A 20,236-nucleotide genomic window follows, 5' to 3' on the forward strand; every position below is an offset into this window, starting at 1 on the left:
GTAGAAGAGAGAGGGGATAGGAGAAGAGGGAGTAGAAGAGAGGGGAGGGAGTAGAAGAGAGAGGGGAAAGGAGAAGAGGGAGTAGAAGAGAGGGGAGGGAGTAGAAGAGAGAGGGGAAAGGAGAAGAGGGAGGAGAGAGAGGGGAGGGAATAGAAGAGAGAGGGGAAAGGAGAAGAGGGAGTAGAAGAGAGAGGGGAGGGAGTAGAAGAGAGAGGGGAAAGGAGAAGAGGGAGGAGAGAGAGGGAGGGAGTAGAAGAGAGAGGGGAAAGGAGAAGAGGGAGGAGAGAGAGGGGAGGGAATAGAAGAGAGAGGGGAAAGGAGAAGAGGGAGTAGAAGAGAGGGGAGGGAGTAGAAGAGAGAGGGGAAAGGAGAAGAGGGAGGAGAGAGAGGGGAGGGAGTAGAAGAGAGAGGGGAAAGGAGAAGAGGGAGTAGAAGAGAGAGGGGATAGGAGAAGAGGGAGTAGAAGAGAGGGGAGGGAGTAGAAGAGAGAGGGGAAAGGAGAAGAGGGAGTAGGAGAGGGGATAGGAGAAGAGGGAGTAGAAGAGAGAGGGGATAGGAGAAGAGGGAGTAGAAGAGAGGGGAGGGAGTAGAAGAGAGAGGGGAAAGGAGAAGAGGGAGTAGAAGAGAGGGGAGGGAGTAGAAGAGAGAGGGAAAGGAGAAGAGGGAGTAGAAGAGAGAGGGGAAAGGAGAAGAGGGAGTAGAAGAGAGAGGGGATAGGAGAAGAGGGAGTAGAAGAGAGGGGAGGGAGTAGAAGAGAGAGGGGAAAGGAGAAGAGGGAGTAGAAGAGAGAGGGGATAGGAGAAGAGGGAGTAGAAGAGAGAGGGGATAGGAGAAGAGGGAGTAGGAGAGGGGATAGGAGAAGAGGGAGTAGAAGAGAGGGGAGGGAGTAGAAGAGAGAGGGGAAAGGAGAAGAGGGAGTAGAAGAGAGAGGGGATAGGAGAAGAGGGAGTAGAAGAGAGAGGGGATAGGAGAAGAGGGAGTAGAAGAGAGGGGAGGGAGTAGAAGAGAGAGGGGAGTAGAAGAGGGAGTAGGAGAGAGAGGGGAAAGGAGAAGAGGGAGTAGGAGAGAGGGGAAAGGAGAAGAGGGAGTAGAAGAGAGAGGGGATAGGAGAAGAGGGAGTAGAAGAGAGGGGAGGGAGTAGAAGAGAGAGGGGAGTAGAAGAGGGAGTAGGAGAGAGAGGGGAAAGGAGAAGAGGGAGTAGAAGAGAGGGGAGGGAGTAGGAGAGAGGGGAAAGGAGAAGAGGGAGTAGGAGAGAGGGGAATGGAGAAGAGGGAGTAGAAGAGAGGGGAGGGGAGGGAGTAGAAGAGAGAGGGGAAAGGAGAAGAGGGAGTAGAAGAGAGAGGGGAAAGGAGAAGAGGGAGGAGAGAGGGAAAAGTCTTCAGCCTGTTAGCTCTTTGAGAGTGATCTTCCAATCGGAACAAGGCATTGCTACAGGCCTCGAGTTGTTCAGAAAACACAAGTCTGCCTTTTGAGCCCGGACAGTCAAAACCACAAACACTCGGCTCCGATGGAGCTCCAGAACCGTTTGGTCCGATTGTGTTTAAGTAGCAGTCAGTCCTACCTGATATGGTGACCAGGACGTTGAGGCCCTCCAGAACGTCCATCTGTTGGAAGCGTCGGCGATTGATCAGGTTATAGACCTTCCCCTGACCACTGCGGTCCAGCAACATCAGACCGTTCTCTGTCCCCACCAGCAGGTTCACACCTAGACACACACAAATAATAAAACACACACAATAGCACAATGTGTGTGTATATGTACTGTATAGGTTGAGTCTCTTACCCCAGAGAGCAGCACACAGTATCTCAGAGTTGAAGCGTTTCTTGTATTTGCGTATCTCAGGCGTGTCGCTGTGAGGTCGTATGTTGGTCGGGTTCACGTTGACCACGCTGATCTTTCTGGCCTCGTTCAGTCTGGCCTGCTCCTGAAGCAGCAGCTCGTTCGCAAAGTGGGCTGCAACCACAGGGTAACATTACACTAACGTTCACATAACCTTTCAAACTTACAACCACAGGACAACCTTAAAACAAAGAAACATTTGCACAACCTACTGATTCCTAAGCAATTCACTGGCAAGAGGAGCTTGAGCAAGAAGCCATTGGTGATAGCTACTTCTTTAAAGAAACATGTGACTTACTATGACTGTGATATGTGGATGTCTCACCTAGCGATCTTAAAGCTAGAGTCCTTAATTTAAACAATAACACAGTGACCTCTGTTTCAGTAAAAAGCTGAGTGATGGGCCTGGAGAAATGTAACCAATCTCAAATTCACAGACAGAGCTATGGATGCAAAGACTGACCATCTGTGATATCAACATTACAGTTCTAACCATGTTTTGAGGCTATACAGTGTTTGATTACATTTACATTGTTTAGTAACATTGGAGTAAAACAAGCTTACAGTGCAAGCATCCAAACCCCTTAACTTCTTCCACATTGTTATGTCACAGCCTTATTCTAAAACAAATAAAAATAAAAATAAACATTCTCCTCAATCTACACACAATACCCTATAAGGACAAAGCGAAAACAGATTTAAAAAAAAAATGTTTGCACATTTATTAAAAATTAAATCGGACCCTTTGCTGTGAGACTCGAAATTGACCTCTGGTGCATTCTGTTTCCATTTTTCACCCTCAATGTTTCTACAACTTGATTGGAGTCCACCTGTGGTAAATTCAGTAGATTGGACATGATGTGGAAAGGCACCTGTCTATATAAGGTCCCACAGTTGATAGTGCATGTCAGAGCAACAACCAAGCCATGAGGTCGAAGGAATTGTCCGTAGAACTCTGAGACAGGATTGTGTCAAGGCACAGATCTGTAGAAGGGTATCAAAAATAAGTTTTCAGCATTGAAGGTCCCCAAGAACACAGTGGCCTCAATCATTCTTAAATGGAGGAAGTTTGGAATCACCAATCACCTCTTCCTAGAGCTGTCCGCCCGGCCAAACTGAGCAATCGGGGGAGAAGGGCCTTGGTCAGGGAGGTGACCAAGAACCCGGTGGTCACTCTGACAGAGTTCCAGAGGTCCTCTGTGGAGATGAGAGAACCTTCCAGAAGGAGAACCATCCCTGCAGCTGGTAGTGGCCAGAGGAAACCACTCCTCAGTAAAAGGCACATGACAGCCCACTTGGAGTTTGCCTAAAGGCAACTAAAGGACTTTCAGACCATGAGAAACAAGATTCTCTGATCTGATGAAAGCAAGATTGAACTCTTTGGCCTGAATGCCAAGCGACATGTCTGGAGGAAACCTGGCACCATCCCTACGGTGAAGCATGGTGGTGGCAGCATCATGCTGTGGGGATGTTTTTCAGCGGCAGGGACTTTGAGACTAGTCAGGATTGAGTGAAAGATGAACGGAGCAAAGTACAGAGAGTACAGAGAGCACAGAGAGCTCAGGACCTAAATCTGGGGAGAAGGTTCACCTTCCAACTGCCCAACAACCCTAAACACACAACCAAGACATTGCAGGAGTGGCCAGAGCCCAGACCTGAACTCGATCGAACATCTCTGGAGAGACCTGAAAATAGCTGTGCTGCGTCGCTCCCCATCCAACCTGACAGAGCTTGAGAGGATCTGCAGATAAGAATGGGATAAACTCCCCAAATACAGGTGTGCCAAGCTTGTAGCATCATACCCAAGAAGACTTGAGGCTGTAATCGCTGCCAAAGGTGTTTCAACAAAGTACTGAGTAAAGGGTCTGAATACTTATGTAAATGTAATAGTTTTTAATTTTTAATAAATTTGTAATAAATGCGAACATTTCTAAAAAACAGTTTTTGTTTTGTCTTTATGGGGTATTATGTGTAGATTGATGAGGGAAAAAAACTATTGAATCCATTTTAGAATAAGGCTGTAACGTAATAAAATGTGGGAAAAGTGAAGGGGTCTGAATACTTTACGAATGCACTGTATATTTTGGGTTCTGATGAGGTACGACAGTTGAACTAAGATCATGAGGCATTTATAAGTTACATTCTTCAAGAATCTATATTTTATCATTCATTTCTAAGTTAAAAAAAATATGGATGTAACAACCAAGGATTCTAGCTTTAGGATGAAGGAACTAACTAACTGTAAGTCACTCTGGATAAGAGCGTCTGCTAAATGACTCAAATGTAAACATAACGGACTCACCGGACGCAGAGTTTTCATCATCATCATCCTCAGTGGGGGAGGTTCCGTAGACTCGTGGGTCAACGAATGGCGTGAAGGAGGAGGATTTGGAGCCACTGCCCATGCCGTACTGCCAATCAGAGAAAGGGTTGGGATCAGTGCCTCAGAGCATCAGGTCTCAGAGGTATCCCAGACCACGTGATCTGACCAGGAAAAACTACAGGCCCCAATTTCTGTCCTTTGAAGTAACAGGTAGCCAGGTGGGAGGGTTTTCAGCATAATCTAACAGGTAGCCAGGTGGGAGGGTTTTCAGCATAATCTAACAGGTAGCCAGGTGGGAGGGTTTTCAGCATAATCTAACAGGTAGCCAGGTGGGATGGTTTTCAGCATAATCTAACAGGTAGCCAGGTGGGATGGTTTTCAGCATAATCTAACAGGTAGCCAGGTGAGAGGGTTTTCAGCATAATCTAACAGGTAGCCAGGTGGGATGGTTTTCAGCATAATCTAACAGGTAGCCAGGTGGGAGGGTTTTCAGCATAATCTAACAGGTAGCCAGGTGGGATGGTTTTCAGCATAATCTAACACAGTGGTCACCAACCAGTTGATTGATATCTTCATAGCATTCCTAGTCGATCACCAAGCATTTCTGTGGAAAAGCCAACGATAAAGGCTTGCACTCATTTTTTAAAATCCGTATTGCGCAGTTGGCGGTATGTGCACTTGATTCAGTAGGTGCACTTGATTAATTTAACCTTTGTATCAAATACAATTTTATGGACACATACACATGGTTAGCAGATGTTAATGGACACATACACATGGTTAGCAGATGTTAATGGACACATACACATGGTTAGCAGATGTTAATGGTCACATTCACATGGTTAGCAGATGTTAATGCGAGTGTAGCGGATTCTTGTGCTTCTAGTTCCCGACAGTGCAGTAATATCTAACAAGTAATCTAACAATTCCCAACAAGTACTTTATACACACATCTAAAGGGATGGAATAAGAATATGTATAAAAACACATATGGATGAGCGATGACCGAGCGGCATAGGCAAGGTGCCATAGACGGTATAAGGTACAGTATATACATGTGAGATGAGTAATGTAAGATATGTTAACATTATTAAAGTGGCATTATTTGTGACAAGTGATCTATTTATTAAAGTGGCCAGTGATTTGAATCTCTATTAAGGCAGCAGCCTCTCTCTGAATTAGTGATTGCTGTTAAGCAGTCTGATGGCCTTGAGATAGAAGATGTTTTTCAGTCTCTCTGTCCCAGCTTTGATGCACCTGTACTGACCTCGCCTTCTGGACGGTAGCGGGGTGAACAGGCAGTGACTCGGGTGGTTGTTGTCCTTGATGATCATTTTGGCCTTCCTGTGACATCGGGTGCTGTACGTGTCTTGGAAGGCAGGTAGTTTGCCCCCGGTGATGCGTTGTGCAGACCGCACCACCCTCTGGAGAGCCTTGTGGTTGAGGGCGGTGCAGTTTCCATACCAGGCGGTGATACAGCCTGACAGGATGCTCTCGATTGTGCATCTGTAAAAGTTTGTCAGGGTTTTAGGTGACAAGCCAAATTTCTTCAGCCTCCTGAGGTTGAAGAGGCGTTGTAGCTTCTTCTTCACCACACTGTCTGTGTGGGTGGACCATTTCAGTTTGTCTGTGATGTGTATGCCGAGGAACTTAAAACTTTGCACCTTCTCCACTGCTGTCCCTTCGATGTGTAGGGGGTGCTCCCTCAGCTGTTTCCTGAAGTCCACGATCATCTCCTTGGTTTTGTTGACGTTGAGTGAGAGGTTGTTTTCCTGACACCACACTCCGAGTGGCCTCACCTCCTCCCTAGATGCTGTCTCGTCATTGTTGGAAATCAAGCCCACTACTGTTGTGTCATATGCAAACTTGATGATTGAGTTGGAGGTGTGCGTGGCCACGTAGTCATGGTTCAACAGGGAGTACGGGAGGGAGCTGAGCACACACACTTGTGGGGCGAGTGCAGTGTGATGGCGATTGTTGGGGCGGTATGCAAACTGAAGTGGGTCTAGGGTGGCCTGTAAGGTGGAGGCGATATCATCCTTGACTAGTCTCTCAAAGCACTACGTGGTGACAGAAGTGAGTGCTACGGGGCGATAGTCATTTAGTTCACTTTGCCTTCTTGGGTACAGGAATAATGGTGGCTGTCTTGAAGCATGTGGGGACAGCAGACTGGGATAGGGAGTGATTGAATATGTCCGTAAACACACCAGCCAGCTGGTCTGCACATGCTCTGAGGGTGCGGCTAGGGATTGCGTCTGGGCCAGCACAGCAGCTTTGCAAGAGTTAACACGTTTAAATGTCTTACTCACGTCAGCCATGGAGAAGGAGAGGGGGAGGGGCACAGTTCTTGTTAGCGGGCCGCGATGGTGGCACTGTATTATCCTCAAAGCTGGCAAAGAAGGTGTTTAGTTTGTCTAGAAGCGAGACGTCGGTGTCCGTGACGTGGCTGGTTATCTTTTTGTAGTCTGTGATTTCCTGTAGACCCTGCCACATAGGTCTCGTGTCTGAGCAGTTGAATTGGGACTGTACTTTGTCCCTATACCGACATTTCGCTTACTTGATTGCCTTGCGGAGGGAATAACTACACTGTTTATATTCTGCCATATTCCCAGTCATCTTTCCATGGTTAAATGTGGTGGATAGCGCTTTCAGTTTTGCATCCATCCACAGTTTCTGGTTAGGGTAGGTTAATAGTCACAGTGCACTTCCTTATAAACTCACTCACAGAGTCAGCGTATAGATCGATGTTATTCTCTGAGGCTCTCTCAAACCGACGTTGAATGATCCTAGTCACGGGTATATCTTGTTTGAGTTTCTGCCTATAAGACGGTAGGAGCAAGATGGAGTCGTGGTCGAATTTGCCAAAGGGAGGGCGAGGGAGGGCCTTGTATGCATCGCGGAAGTTAGGGGGAAAAAATGCACCTTTATAATAAAGCATTACACGCATAATCACATTTGCGATCACTTTTGAGAATGGTGTTTTCCCGGTAAGTGATTGCATTTTGGAACCTTTGCGCATCTAGCCTTCTACCGTGTGCACATTGCTGTACTTAGAATGTAAAGACATCGAAAATACGTTCTGATCTGTTGCATCAGCCTCATTGCTATTAAACATTTTTTAGATTCTAGGGGTTGTATTAATTTGGGATCTATCGCATCCCACAACTGTCCCAGACTATGTTAGGAATATTTATTTCTCGCACAGAAGGACAAGTTGATCAATAGAAGAGGTAAACTTTTGTACTATGGGGGATAGTAGTAGTCAATAGTAGATTGACATAGACTAGTGCTTTTGCTGTTCGTTAGGTCTACTCACCTTGTTGGGTGACGAAAAGTAAACGTGGACAGTTCTTCCAACATCTTCAATGAGCGCCTTGGAAATCGATAAGGACATACGCACTTGTGTCCCCGACGTGTCTGTCTTCACTTGTAGCCTGTGAGAAGGCCCGATCACATGACGGGCATTGGCTAAACTGAATTGAGATATCTGAGAGAGCCATGTGAGTGAAAGGTGCTACGGAGCACGCAGCCGGGAGAAGAGAATTTGTATTATTATTTTCAGCCCAAGGGCACAATGGCCACTGGCCGCTAAAGGCATGTATTTTTATAGGGAGCATTACGGGCTCATTACTGGGAAATTCAAGTTATTATCAAGTGCTTCTCAAATTGTGAATGAGAGACTGATGAAGTGTGTGCAGCCTGCACCAAAAACAAAGCAGAGCTCATGCCTTTCATGTAACTTTTTTCAAATCATCATTCGAGTCGCATCATGCAGCCTTAGAATGTATTAAAAAACATATAGCCCGACATTTGCATATCACAACTAAAGTTGCATAAATAACTGGCATAGTCAGATCAGGGCCTAACATAAGGACGACTCAGAGTATGCTATTCTTCTGAAATAGACTTCATTTTCTTCATATGATGTTTCTTTAGACCTGCCTAAAATAAATAATGGATATATTGTGATGGTGACAATACTAAAATGATTTAACTTTTTTTCTCAAAAGTTATTCGTGGAAGCCAGTAGATGCTAAACATGTTTATGTTAATTAACAGGCAACTAGTGAGACCGGCAGTTATTTGCTTGACAATCACCGGCTGACAAAATGTCATGACCGCCATTGCACTAATCTTGACTCAGAAAAGGTTGGTGATCACTGCTCTAACAGGTTGCCAGAGTGGAACGTGTGTTGAGCAACATTAGACTTGGTTTGCCATGCGCACACAACATGCAGGAGAGAGAGGAGAGCATGTGACCATCAGCAGCAAAGGAAGAGAATGGATGGGAGAAATGGATATGGATTAAGGTGGGTTTAGTCTCAGGAGCCAAACAGACAAGGTTTTCCAAGTCAAACTAGAGGGGAGGGTGAGTGTTTCTTCTTCTTCAGTTTTAGGACGCAGAGAGAACACAAGGGAACAGAGGCAACGGGCTCAGGTGTAGGGTTCTGTGTGCAGTGAGGTTGTGTGTAGATGACTAGCATGTAGGGGGGTTGTGTGTAGATGACTAGCATGTAGGGGGGTTTGTGTGTAGATGACTAGCATGTATGGGGGTTGTGTGTAGATGACTAGCATGTAGGGGGGTTGTGTGTAGATGACTAGCATGTGGGGGGTTGTGTGTAGATGACTAGCATGTAATATAATATAATAATAATAATATATGCCATTTAGCAGACGCTTTTATCCAAAGCGACTTACATTCATGTGTGCATACATTCTACGTATGGGTGGTCCCGGGGATCGAACCCACTACCCTGGCGTTACAAGCGCCATGCTCTACCAACTGAGCTACAGAAGGGGGGTGTGTGTGTAGACGACTAGCAGGTAGGGGGTTGTGTGTAGATGACTAGCATGTAGTGGGGAGTTGTGTGTAGATGACTAGCATGTAGGGGGGGGTTGTGTGTAGATGACTAGCAGGTAGGGGGTTGTGTGTAGATGACTAGCATGTAGGGGGGTTGTGTGTAGATGACTAGCAGGTAGGGGGGTTGTGTGTAGATGACTAGCATGTAGTGGGGAGTTGTGTGTAGATGTCTAGCATGTAGGGGGGGGTTGTGTGTAGATGACTAGCAGGGAGGGGGGTGGTGTGTAGATGACTAGCATGGAGGGGGGTGTGTGTAGACGACTAGCAGGTAGGGGGGGTTGTGTGTAGATGACTAGCATGTAGTGGGGAGTTGTGTGTAGATGACTAGCATGTAGGGGGGGTTGTGTGTAGATGACTAGCAGGTAGGGGGGTTGTGTGTAGATGACTAGCATGTAGGGGGTTGTGTGTAGATGACTAGCATGTAGGGGGTTGTGTGTAGATGACTAGCATGTAGGGGGGTGTGTGTAGATGACTAGCAGGTAGGGGGGGTTGTGTGTAGATGACTAGCATGTAGGGGGTTGTGTGTAGATGACTAGCATGTAGGGGGTTGTGTGTAGATGACTAGCATGTAGGGAGTTGTGTGTAGCTGACTAGCATGCAGGGGGGTTATGTGTACATGACTAGCATGTAGGGGGGTTGTGTGTAGATGACTAGCATGTAGGGGGGTTGTGTGTAGATGACTAGCATGTAGGGGGTTGTGTGTAGATGACTAGCATGTAGGGGGGTTGTGTGTAGATGACTAGCATGTAGGCTTTCTCTAATTTTCTCTTTCTTTCTCTCTCTCTCTCGGAGGACCTGAGCCCTAGGACCATGCCCCAGGACTACCTGACGTGATGACTCCTTGCTGTCCCCAGTCCACCTGGCCGTGCTCCTGCTCCAGTTTCAACTGTTCTGCCTTATTATTATTCGAACCATGCTGGTCATTTATGAACATTTGAACATCTTGGCCATGTTCTGTTATAATCTCCACCCGGCACAGCCAGAAGAGGACTGGCCACCCCACATAGCCTGGTTCCTCTCTAGGTTTCTTCCTAGGTTTTGGCCTTTCTAGGGAGTTTTTCCTAGCCACCGTGCTTCTACACCTGCATTGCTTGCTGTTTGGGGTTTTAGGCTGGGTTTCTGTACAGCACTTTGAGATATCAGCTGATGTACGAAGGGCTATATAAATACATTTGACTTGATTTTGATTTGATTTAGGGGGGGTTGTGTGTAGATGACTAGCATGTAGGGGGGTTGTGTGTAGATGACTAGCATGTAGGGGGTTGTGTGTAGATGACTAGCATGTAGGGGTTGTGTGTAGATGACTAGCATGTAGGGGGTTGTGTGTAGATGACTAGCATGTAGGGGGTTGTGTGTAGATGACTAGCATGTAGGGGGTTGTGTGTAGATGACTAGCATGTAAGGGGTTGTGTGTAGATGACTAGCATGTAGGGGGTTGTGTGTAGATGACTAGCATGTCGGGGGGTTGTGTGTAGATGACTAGCATGTAGGGGGTTGTGTGTAGATGACTAGCATGTAAGGGGGTTGTGTGTAGATGACTAGCATGTAGGGGGTTGTGTGTAGATGACTAGCATGTAGGAGGTTGTGTGTAGATGACTAGCATGTAGGGGGGTTGTGTGTAGATGACTAGCAGGTAGGGGGTTGTGTGTAGATGACTAGCATGTAGGGGGGTTTGTGTGTAGATGACTAGCATGTAGGGGGGTTTGTGTGTAGATGACTAGCATGTAGGGGGGGTTGTGTGTAGATGACTAGCATGTAGGGGGGGTTGTGTGTAGATGACTAGCATGTAGGGGGTTGTGTGTAGATGACTAGCATGTAGGGGGTTGTGTGTAGATGACTAGCATGTAGGGCGGGTTGTGTGTAGATGACTAGCATGTAGGGGGGTTGTGTGTAGATGACTAGCATGTAGTGGGGGAGTTGTGTGTAGATGACTAGCATGTAGGGGGTTGTGTGTAGATGACTAGCATGTAGGGGGGTGTAGACGACTAGCAGGTAGGGGGTTGTGTGTAGATGACTAGCATGTAGTGGGGAGTTGTGTGTAGATGACTAGCATGTAGGGGGGGGGTTGTGTGTAGATGACTAGCAGGTAGGGGGGTTGTGTGTAGATGACTAGCATGTAGGGGGTGTGTGTAGATGACTAGCATGTAGGGGGGTTGTGTGTAGATGACTAGCCTGTAGGGGGTTGTGTGTAGATGACTAGCATGTAAGGGGGTTGTGTGTAGATGACTAGCATGTAGGGGGTTGTGTGTAGATGACTAGCATGTCGGGGGTTGTGTGTAGATGACTAGCATGTAGGGGGGTTGTGTGTAGATGACTAGCATGTAAGGGGGTTGTGTGTAGATGACTAGCATGTAGGGGTTGTGTGTAGATGACTAGCATGTAGGGGTTGTGTGTAGATGACTAGCATGTAGGGGGTTGTGTGTAGATGACTAGCAGGTAGGGGGGTTGTGTGTAGATGACTAGCATGTAGGGGTTTGTGTGTAGATGACTAGCATGTAGGGGGGGTTTGTGTGTAGATGACTAGCATGTAGGGGGGTTGTGTGTAGATGACTAGCATGTAGGGGGGGTTGTGTGTAGATGACTAGCATGTAGGGGGTTGTGTGTAGATGACTAGCATGTAGGGCGGGTTGTGTGTAGATGACTAGCATGTAGGGGGGGTTGTGTGTAGATGACTAGCATGTAGTGGGGAGTTGTGTGTAGATGACTAGCATGTAGGGGGGTTGTGTGTAGATGACTAGCATGTAGGGGGGGTGTAGACGACTAGCAGGTAGGGGGGGTTGTGTGTAGATGACTAGCATGTAGTGGGGAGTTGTGTGTAGATGACTAGCTTGGAGGGGGGGTTGTGTGTAGATGACTAGCAGGTAAGGGGGTTGTGTGTAGATGACTAGCATGTAGGGGTGTGTGTAGATGACTAGCATGTAGGGGGTTGTGTGTAGATGACTAGCATGTAGGGGGTTGTGTGTAGATGACTAGCATGTAGGGGGTTGTGTGTAGATGACTAGCATGTAGGGGGTTGTGTGTAGATGACTAGCATGTAGGGGGTTGTGTGTAGATGACTAGCATGTAGGGGTTGTGTGTAGATGACTAGCATGTAGGGGGTTGTGTGTAGATGACTAGCATGTAGGGGGGTTGTTTGTAGATGACTAGCATGTAGGGGTTGTGTGTAGATGACTAGCATGTAGGGGGTTTGTGTGTAGATGACTAGCATGTAGGGGGTTGTGTGTAGATGACTAGCATATAGGGGTTGTGTGTAGATGACTAGCATGTAGGGGGTTGTGTGTAGATGACTAGCATGTAGGGGGGGTTGTGTGTAGATGACTAGCATGTAGGGGGGGTTGTGTGTAGATGACTAGCATGTAGGGAGTTGTGTGTAGCTGACTAGCATGTAGGGGGGTTATGTGTACATGACTAGCATGTAGGGGGTTGTGTGTAGATGACTAGCATGTAAGGGGGTTGTGTGTAGATGACTAGCATGTAGGGGGGTTGTGTGTAGACAACTAGCATGTAGGGGGGTTTGTGTGTAGATGACTAGCATGTAGGGGGGGTTGTGTGCAGATGACTACCATGTAGGGGGGTTTGTGTGTAGATGACTAGCATGTAGGGGGGGTGGGGTTGTGTGTAGATGACTAGCATGTAGGGGGTTGTGTGTAGATGACTAGCATGTAGGGGGTTGTGTGTAGATGACTAGCATGTAGGGGGTTGTGTGTAGATGACTAGCATGTAGGGGGTTGTGTGTAGATGACTAGAATGTAGGGGGTTGTGTGTAGATGACTAGCATGTAAGGGGGTTGTGTGTAGATGACTAGCATGTAGGGGGTTGTGTGTAGATGACTAGCATGTAGGGGGTTGTGTGTAGATGACTAGCATGTAGGGGGGTTGTGTGTAGATGACTAGCATGTAGGGGGTTGTGTGTAGATGACTAGCATGTAAGGGGTTGTGTGTAGATGACTAGCATGTAGGGGTTGTGTGTAGATGACTAGCATGTAGGGGGGGTTGTGTGTAGATGACTAGCATGTAGGGGGTTGTGTGTAGATGACTAGCATGTAGGGGGTTGTGTGTAGATGACTAGTATGTAGGGGGGTTGTGTGTAGATGACTAGCATGTAGGGGGGTTGTGTGTAGATGACTAGCATGTAGGGGGTTGTGTGTAGATGACTAGCATGTAGGGGGGTTGTGTGTAGATGACTAGCATGTAGGGGGGGTTGTGTGTAGATGAATAGCATGTAGGGGGTTGTGTGTAGATGACTAGCATGTAGGGGGTTGTGTGTAGATGACTAGCATGTAGGGGTTGTGTGTAGATGACTAGCATGTAGGGGGGTTGTGTGTAGATGACTAGCATGTAGGGGGGGTTGTGTGTAGATGACTAGCATGTAGGGGGTTTGTGTGTAGATGACTAGCATGTAGGGGGTTGTGGGTAGATTACTAGCATGTAGGGGGTTGTGTGTAGATGAATAGCAGGTAGGGGTTGTGTGTAGATGACTAGCATGTAGGGGGGGTTGTGTGTAGATGACTAGCATGTAGGGGGTTGTGTGTAGATGACTAGCATGTAGGGGGTTGTGTGTAGATGACTAGCATGTAGGGGGGGTTGTGTGTAGATGACTAGCATGTAGGGGGTTTGTGTGTAGATGACTAGCATGTAAGGGGGTTGTGTGTAGATGACTAGCATGTAGGGGGTTGTGTGCAGATGACTAGCATGTATGGGGGTTTGTGTGTAGATGACTAGCATGTAGGGGGGTGTGTGTAGATGACTAGCATGTCGGGGGGTTGTGTGTAGATGACTAGCATGTAGGCGGGGTTGTGTGTAGATGACTAGCATGTAGGGGTTGTGTGTACATGACTAGCATGTAGGGGGGTTGTGTGTACATGACCAGCATGTAGGGGGGTTGTGTGTACATGACCAGCATGTAAGGGGGTTGTGTGTAGATGACTAGCATGTAGGCTTTCTCTAATTTTCTCTTTCTTTCTCTCTCTCTCTCGGAGGACCTGAGCCCTAGGACCATGCCCCAGGACTACCTGACGTGATGACTCCTTGCTGTCCCCAGTCCACCTGGCCGTGCTGCTGCTCCAGTTTCAACTGTTCTGCCTTATTATTATTCGAACCATGCTGGTCATTTATGAACATTTGAACATCTTGGCCATGTTCTGTTATAATCTCCACCCGGCACAGCCAGAAGAGGACTGGCCACCCCACATAGCCTGGTTCCTCTCTAGGTTTCTTCCTAGGTTTTGGCCTTTCTAGGGAGTTTTTCCTAGCCACCGTGCTTCTACACCTGCATTGCTTGCTGTTTGGGGTTTTAGGCTAGGTTTCTGTACAGCACTTTGAGATATCAGCTGATGTACGAAGGGCTATATAAATACATTTGACTTGATTTTGATTTAGGGGGGGTTGTGTGTAGATGACTAGCATGTAGGGGGGTTGTGTGTAGATGACTAGCATGTAGGGGGGTTGTGTGTAGATGACTAGCATGTAGGGGGGGTTGTGTGTAGATGACTAGCATGTAGGGGGTTGTGTGTAGATGACTAGCATGTAGGGGGTTGTGTGTAGATGACTAGCATGTAGGGGGTTGTGTGTAGATGACTAGCATGTAGGGGGTTGTGTGTAGATGACTAGCATGTAGGGGGGGTTGTGTGTAGATGACTAGCATGTAGGGGGGGTTGTGTGTAGATGACTAGCATGTAGGGGGGGTTGTGTGTAGATGACTAGCATGTAGGGGGGTTGTGTGTAGATGACTAGCATGTAAGGGTGTAGGGAGCAAGGTCGCAAGCAGTTGGGGTGTAGGGGTCTAGTGAACCTACTTCGGAGTGGCTGCGCCCAGAGCCATTGCCAGGGGAGACCAGGGGGGAAGGGCTTTGCTGCACCAGATCGGGCAGATTGGCGTTGCCGAAGAAACCGTTGCTGTCAGCGAGAGTGGAGCTCCGCCTCCTGTCCCCATAGGTCTGGAACAGAGAGAGAGTGAGGGGCACTCTAGGCACTGATCTAAGGTCAGATTAATGTATTTCCTTGTGATGTGTAGGATTTGGGAAGGGTAAGCGCATTCTAGATTTGAAGTTGAGGTAAGGTTGGAATCTAATGGTTATGGTTAGGCTTAGGGGGTTCATCTGGATCTGTGGTTAAGGGGTACATTCTGCCCCTGATATGGAAGGTGGGTGAACCCAGAGGAGTGAAGAAGCAGAGTAACAACTGGTGACAATGCAGAGACGAACACGCACACACAGCACACCCACGAGCTAAGTGCATGCCTGGATGCTGGGTGTTGAGTTGTGTATAAAGCGGGCAGTGTGGAGCCCTGGGGTTAGGGATTGAAGGTGACTGACCTCTCTCATCATCAGGGAGCTGTCTTGGGAACTGTTGCCGTGGGAATCATCATGTCCTCTCATCACACCGTACGACTCACCTCCACTCTGCCCTGCAGCCGGCCTGACACACACAAGTTTAAAATATATAGCTAAAATGCTGACACACACTCACTTTGTAATACACACACTTTCTAACACACACTCACATGATGCGTGGGATGTCGCTGACAGACACAGAGCCGTCGTTACTTCTTCCCCCTCCCTCCTCTCCGTCGTCGTCGCTCTGTGACTCATCACTGGACGAGGAGTAGTCCGTCACCTTGACGGGCGGGCGGTTAGGTTCCTCCCCCTGGCGCAGCTCCCTCAGCTCCTTGGCCAGAGCAGTCAGGTCCTGGAGGTCAAAGGTCAGGAGAGGGTATTATAAAAAGGTCAGTACTCACGCGGTGGATGCGGTAACAGTTGCATTGATTCATGGGCAATATTTTATTGGCACAATGTTTTACACATACATGTTTCAGCCGTTAACTAATTCCCCAGAGCGTGAGTGAGGAACAATGAGGCTTCAGTCAGGAAAGGTCAGGAAAGGTCACTAATAGAGGGGTTAGAGGTCAGGGGTTAGAGGTCAGGTCTGCCTCTTTCAAACGGCACAGGTAGAGCAGGACAGGTGAGCTAAAGGAGAAAGGGGCGTGCACGTGAAAAGAGGGGATTGTGTGTACATGAGCGTGTACGTGGAGGTCAATAGATATCTTACCAACTCCTCCTGGATGATCCAGAAAGGTGGAGAAAAAGTGGGTCAATAAGAGAGAAAGAGGGAGAGAGGTGAAACTATCACTATTGCAGGGAGAGACAAACCTTTTGTACTCAGAGAGATTGAGAGTGGGAGGGAGAGAGTGGGAGGGTGAGTGAGTGTGAACAAGTGAGTTAATACCCGGATGGGTGAATGAGTGAAAGAGCTAGGCAGTGAATGATTGAGAGAGATATGGAGAAAGGGTGAGGAGAAATGCCACTAACCTCATCTACAGCTCTCTTATAGCTCTAAACAGGATGGAGAGAAACGCAGAGAAGAAAGAGCAGGTAGAGAATAAAACAGGAATGTGGGTGGGAAAAAGAGAAGATGAAAGAGAAGTCATGGATTGATGTGTTCAGAGAAGAAAATTAGTTGTGTGTTTCTCTGTGTGTGTGTGTGTGTGTGTGTGTGTGTGTGTGTGTGTGTATACTCACTGCGGGCCTGCTAGGTCGTGTCAGTGTCACATCTCTGTTCTCTTCTTTGGTCTCCTGGGGCGGCGCCATAGACCCCTCCGCCCCTGTCAACCAATCACATCACTGCTCAGTAAATAGTCAACCAATCACATATCTGTCTGTATAGTCTTAAAAGCTGAAACCTTTATAGTAGCACACATGGGAATATATGGGTTTCTCAAAATGCATACTACCGTGCTCCAAGCACGCAAATTGGAGAACAGGAGGGTTGGAGTATGAGTCCAAATCAAAGTATGGGAAACAGAACCATGTCGGGCACTTCGAATGTGTACTCCGTTTGTACATATTTTTAAGCATGCATCGATGCAAGCTTCAATGGAAAGTATACACAGGAATATGACGCAACTACGTAAAAAAAACAACGCAACATTTCTTGAAATAAATGGCAGCCATTATTTGAGCTGAAGCTAGAGAAAATCCACTCAGACTTCAGAATGAAATGTTGCCTATTGACATCTCATATGTTGCATGACTACAATATTTAATCTTAATAAATACATGCTGTGTTCATTTTGGCATGTTTACCTGCCTACAATACCCACTGTAGAGTGTGTAAATTCCAAACCTATAGTAAGTCAATACGGCTGAATGGCTAGCTACTATTGTTAGCTAGCCAGATAGCCATGAAGAATTGTTAGCTAACTAGCTACCCATCCACGAATAATTGACATCTTCCCATTAGTTTTCTGTAATTTTTTCTTGTTAAACTATCTGGTTTGTTACATTTTTACAATTCACATATAGCTGATAGTTATGAAGTAAAATGTTTTCTTTGTGTATATATTGTTTCGTCTCTATTGCCATTGTCCTGGCTGGAAGAAGGTTCAGTGAATGGGGAGGTGCAACGTGAGGTAATACAGTAGGGGGGAGGTGCAGCGTGAGGTAATACAGTAGGGGGGAGGTGCAGCGTGAGATAATACAGTAGAGGGGAGGTGCAACGTGAGGAAATACAGTAGGGGGGAGGTGCAGCGTGAGGTAATACAGTAGAGGGGAGGTGCAGCGTGAGGTAATACAGTAGGGGGGAGGTGCAGCGTGAGCTAATACAGTAGAGGGGAGGTGCAGCGTGAGGTAATACAGTGGGGGAGGTGCAGCGTGAGGTAATACAGTAGGGGAGGTGCAGCGTGAAGTAATACAGTAGGGGAGGTGCAGCGTGAGGTAATACAGTGGGGGAGGTGCAGCGTGAGGTAATACAGTGGGGGAGGTGCAGCGTGAGGTAATACAGTAGGGGGAGGTGCAGCGTGAGGTAATACAGTAGGGGAGGTGCAGCGTGAGGTAATACAGTGGGGGGAGGTGCAGCGTGAGGTAATACAGTAGGGGGAGGTGCAGCGTGAGGTAATACAGTAGGGGAGGTGCAGCGTGAGGTAATACAGTAGGGGGAGGTGCAGCGTGAGGTAATACAGTAGGGGAGGTGCAGCGTGAGGTAATACAGTAGGGGGAGGTGCAGCGTGAGGTAATACAGTAGGGGAGGTGCAGCGTGAGGTAATACAGTAGGGGGAGGTGCAGCGTGAGTAATACAGTGGGGGAGGTGCAACGTGAGGTAATACAGTAGGGGGAGGTGCAGCGTGAGGTAATACAGTAGGGGGAGGTGCAGCGTGAGATAATACAGTAGAGGGGAGGTGCAACGTGAGGAAATACAGTAGGGGGGAGGTGCAGCGTGAGGTAATACAGTAGAGGGGAGGTGCAGCGTGAGGTAATACAGTAGGGGAGGTGCAGCGTGAGCTAATACAGTAGAGGGAGGTGCAGCGTGAGGTAATACAGTGGGGGAGGTGCAGCGTGAGGTAATACAGTAGGGGAGGTGCAGCGTGAAGTAATACAGTAGGGGGAGGTGCAGCGTGAGGTAATACAGTGGGGGAGGTGCAGCGTGAGGTAATACAGTGGGGGAGGTGCAGCGTGAGGTAATACAGTAGGGGAGGTGCAGCGTGAGGTAATACAGTAGGGGAGGTGCAGCGTGAGATAATACAGTGGGGGAGGTGCAGCGTGAGGTAATACAGTAGGGGAGGTGCAGCGTGAGGTAATACAGTAGGGGAGGTGCAGCGTGAGGTAATACAGTAGGGGGAGGTGCAGCGTGAGGTAATACAGTAGGGGAGGTGCAGCGTGAGGTAATACAGTGGGGGGAGGTGCAGCGTGAGGTAATACAGTAGGGGAGGTGCAGCGTGAGGTAATACAGTAGGGGAGGTGCAGCGTGAGGTAATACAGTGGGGGAGGTGCAGCGTGAGGTAATACAGTAGGGGAGGTGCAGCGTGAGGTAATACAGTAGGGGAGGTGCAGCATGAGGTAATACAGTAGGGGAGGTGCAGCGTGAGGTAATACAGTAGGGGGAGGTGCAGCGTGAGGTAATACAGTAGGGGGAGGTGCAGCGTGAGGTAATACAGTAGGGGGGAGGTGCAGCGTGAGGTAATACAGTAGGGGGGAGGTGCAACGTGAGGAAATACAGTAGAGGGGAGTGTGAGTGCTTCTCAAATGGAATGTTTCATGCGTTCTTCAGAGTACTCAGGGGAACGTCCTTGGAGATTGCACTCGGAGCATGAGCGTGTGGAGCACGGTGGTATCAAATCAAATAAATTTATTTAGCCCTTCGTACATCAGCTGATATCTCAAAGTGCTGTACAGAAACCCAGCCTAAAACCCCAAACAGCAAGCAATGCAGGTGTAGAAGCATGGTATGCATTTTGAGAAACCCCCTTCGTGTGGTGGTATGTGTACCTCTCTCGTTGCTTCCACCCTGGGAGGAGCTGGATGAGCTGCTGCTGCTTGTCCTCTTCAGGGGTGTTTCCATGGAGACATCAGTCCTCCGCAGGTCTGGGTTACTTTGGCAACACACAAACAACATCAAGTGCCTGATTCACAACGGAGGTCTGGAGTGTGTGTGTGTGTGCGCGTGTACCTGGCCCGTATCAGGTGTGATCCAGCTCTAGGAGCAAGGCCCCCAGGTCCACTCCCAGGAGAGTGCTTCCTGACCAGGGCTGGAGAGATAGACGTGGTCCTCTGGGGCACCTACACACACACACACACACACACACACACACACACACACACACACACACACACACACACACACACACACACACAGAGATTTGAGATTAAGAATCGTAAAGGGCACCAAAAGTTCAGACACATTGCATTCCAGACAGAAACAAACATTGTCATGCAGACCTTAGGAGGTAGGTCTAGGTCCGTTCGTAGCCAGGAGTTGCGGTCCAGTTTGTCGAGTGGGGGAGCGAGGCGGGGGAGAGGAATAGGAGAAGGGGTGTCTGAGGTGGGGTCAGAGTTCTGGCGGGGCATGGGGGGGCGGACGGGGGAGGGGGACGGGGAGGGCGACAAGCCTGTGACCCCTGCAGGGTCATGGAGAGACTGGGACCCAGAAAGACCATGGGACTTCACCTGTACCAGGTGGGCCATCTGACAATACCAGAACAGATCAGGCCCAGATCAGGACCAGATCAGATCAGGACCAGAGGATGAGGTTTACATCAGGACCAGAGGATGAGGTTTACATCAGGACCAGGCAGGTAGAGGAGCAGGTGTAGAGGTGAAAGAGAGGAAGGTGAGGAAAGGAGAGGAGGAGGGGAAAGGAGGAATGGAAGGTGGGGGAACAGGATGGGGAGGAGGGTGGAAGGGAGAGTTACTCAGAGTGGAAAAACAAACATCAAAAAGGGT

General features: G+C 48.2%; 1 protein-coding gene across 11 annotated transcripts in view; it reads right to left on the reverse strand.

The window, feature by feature from the left end:
* Positions 1-20,236, reverse strand: part of LOC118373797 (TRAF2 and NCK-interacting protein kinase-like) — a 131,675-nt gene that overhangs the window by 24,012 nt on the left and 87,427 nt on the right. For 6 of the 11 annotated variants that reach the window (XM_052501635.1, XM_052501652.1, XM_052501633.1 and 3 more), the window contains 11 exons: positions 19,733-19,978; positions 19,464-19,573; positions 19,283-19,386; positions 16,541-16,623; positions 16,331-16,354; positions 15,526-15,710; positions 15,338-15,440; positions 14,819-14,959; positions 4,143-4,251; positions 1,784-1,954; positions 1,562-1,705 (listed from right to left, as the gene is read on the reverse strand). In XM_052501635.1, the coding sequence (XP_052357595.1) occupies positions 1,562-1,705; positions 1,784-1,954; positions 4,143-4,251; positions 14,819-14,959; positions 15,338-15,440; positions 15,526-15,710; positions 16,331-16,354; positions 16,541-16,623; positions 19,283-19,386; positions 19,464-19,573; positions 19,733-19,978 (1,420 nt within the window). The remainder of the gene's footprint in view (positions 1-1,561; positions 1,706-1,783; positions 1,955-4,142; positions 4,252-14,818; positions 14,960-15,337; positions 15,441-15,525; positions 15,711-16,330; positions 16,355-16,540; positions 16,624-19,282; positions 19,387-19,463; positions 19,574-19,732; positions 19,979-20,236) is intronic. The other 5 variants (XM_052501663.1, XM_052501634.1, XM_052501660.1 and 2 more) reach the window with 3 other exon arrangements.

This window comes from Oncorhynchus keta, chromosome 4 (assembly GCF_023373465.1).
Source record: "Oncorhynchus keta strain PuntledgeMale-10-30-2019 chromosome 4, Oket_V2, whole genome shotgun sequence".
In the NCBI taxonomy this organism is placed as follows: domain Eukaryota; kingdom Metazoa; phylum Chordata; class Actinopteri; order Salmoniformes; family Salmonidae; genus Oncorhynchus; species Oncorhynchus keta.